At 40.6% G+C, this 886-nt stretch overlaps 1 protein-coding gene across 1 annotated transcript; it reads right to left on the minus strand.

The window, feature by feature from the left end:
* Positions 1–295: 295 nt before the first annotated feature.
* Positions 296–661, minus strand: LOC106882769 (uncharacterized). Its single transcript, XM_014933551.1, has one exon. The coding sequence runs from the start codon at positions 659–661 to the stop codon at positions 296–298; it is 366 nt and encodes a 121-aa protein (XP_014789037.1).
* Positions 662–886: the final 225 nt, after the last annotated feature.

The following is an 886-nucleotide window of genomic DNA, read 5'->3' on the forward strand; positions in this document are numbered from 1 at the left end:
GTGTTGTGGAGAGAGTATGTGGATGATGGGTTTTTCCTCCCAAAATACTTGGTGGTACACTTGTCAACAGCCAACTTGAGTTGCCAGTATGTGATCCATTGTTGCATTGTGTCCAGGTTCAATTGCAGGAAAGATCTATAGTGTTCAGGATCTGTCCTTTTTATCTCAAGGTACAGCTTGATGTCATCTGCATATTTCAGCACTGGCATTCTTTAAGTTGTCATCTATGTCATTAATGTATGCAACAAACAAAAGGGAACCAAAAACAGATCCCTGTGGTACACCAGATGACATCTCATAAGGTGAAGAATGCTGTCCTAGAATTGTGACTACCTCTTTTCGGCTGAGAATGAAGGACTCCTTTCACACCCATTGCAGAAAGTTTTGACATAAGTCTTTTGTGTAGTACAGAATTAAATGCTTTAGCAAAGTCAAGGTAAACAGCATCCACCCATGATCTGCCATCAGTGACCCGGGTGATGTCTTCAAGAATCTCGATAAGTTGATCACAGCAGCTTGAGTTAGGGATAAATCCAAACCGTGAGGGCTGGATAAGGCTGTGGGAATTCCAGAAGTTCCAGAGTGCTTCTTTGACACAGGGTTCCATCAGTTTGGCAATGCAGCTAGCAAGACTGACTGGATGATTGTTGACAGGTGACATGTGGTCACCCTTTTTGCTCTGGAGTAGCACCGTTGTTAAGACAACTGAAAGAAGAGTGAAAACTGGTGCAGGAGAAAGTACCCACCACATTTGAAAAGCACGTATATAACACCATTTGTTCAAAAACTGCTTTTAGCTTTATGTGTTAAACTTTTGAGAAGATTATGATTTCTGAGAAAAAAAAAGTCAGAATTCAAATTTTTAAAAATTTTGTCTCTTCCTCTG

Source organism: Octopus bimaculoides, chromosome 3 (assembly GCF_001194135.2).
Source record: "Octopus bimaculoides isolate UCB-OBI-ISO-001 chromosome 3, ASM119413v2, whole genome shotgun sequence".
Lineage (NCBI taxonomy): Eukaryota > Metazoa > Mollusca > Cephalopoda > Octopoda > Octopodidae > Octopus > Octopus bimaculoides.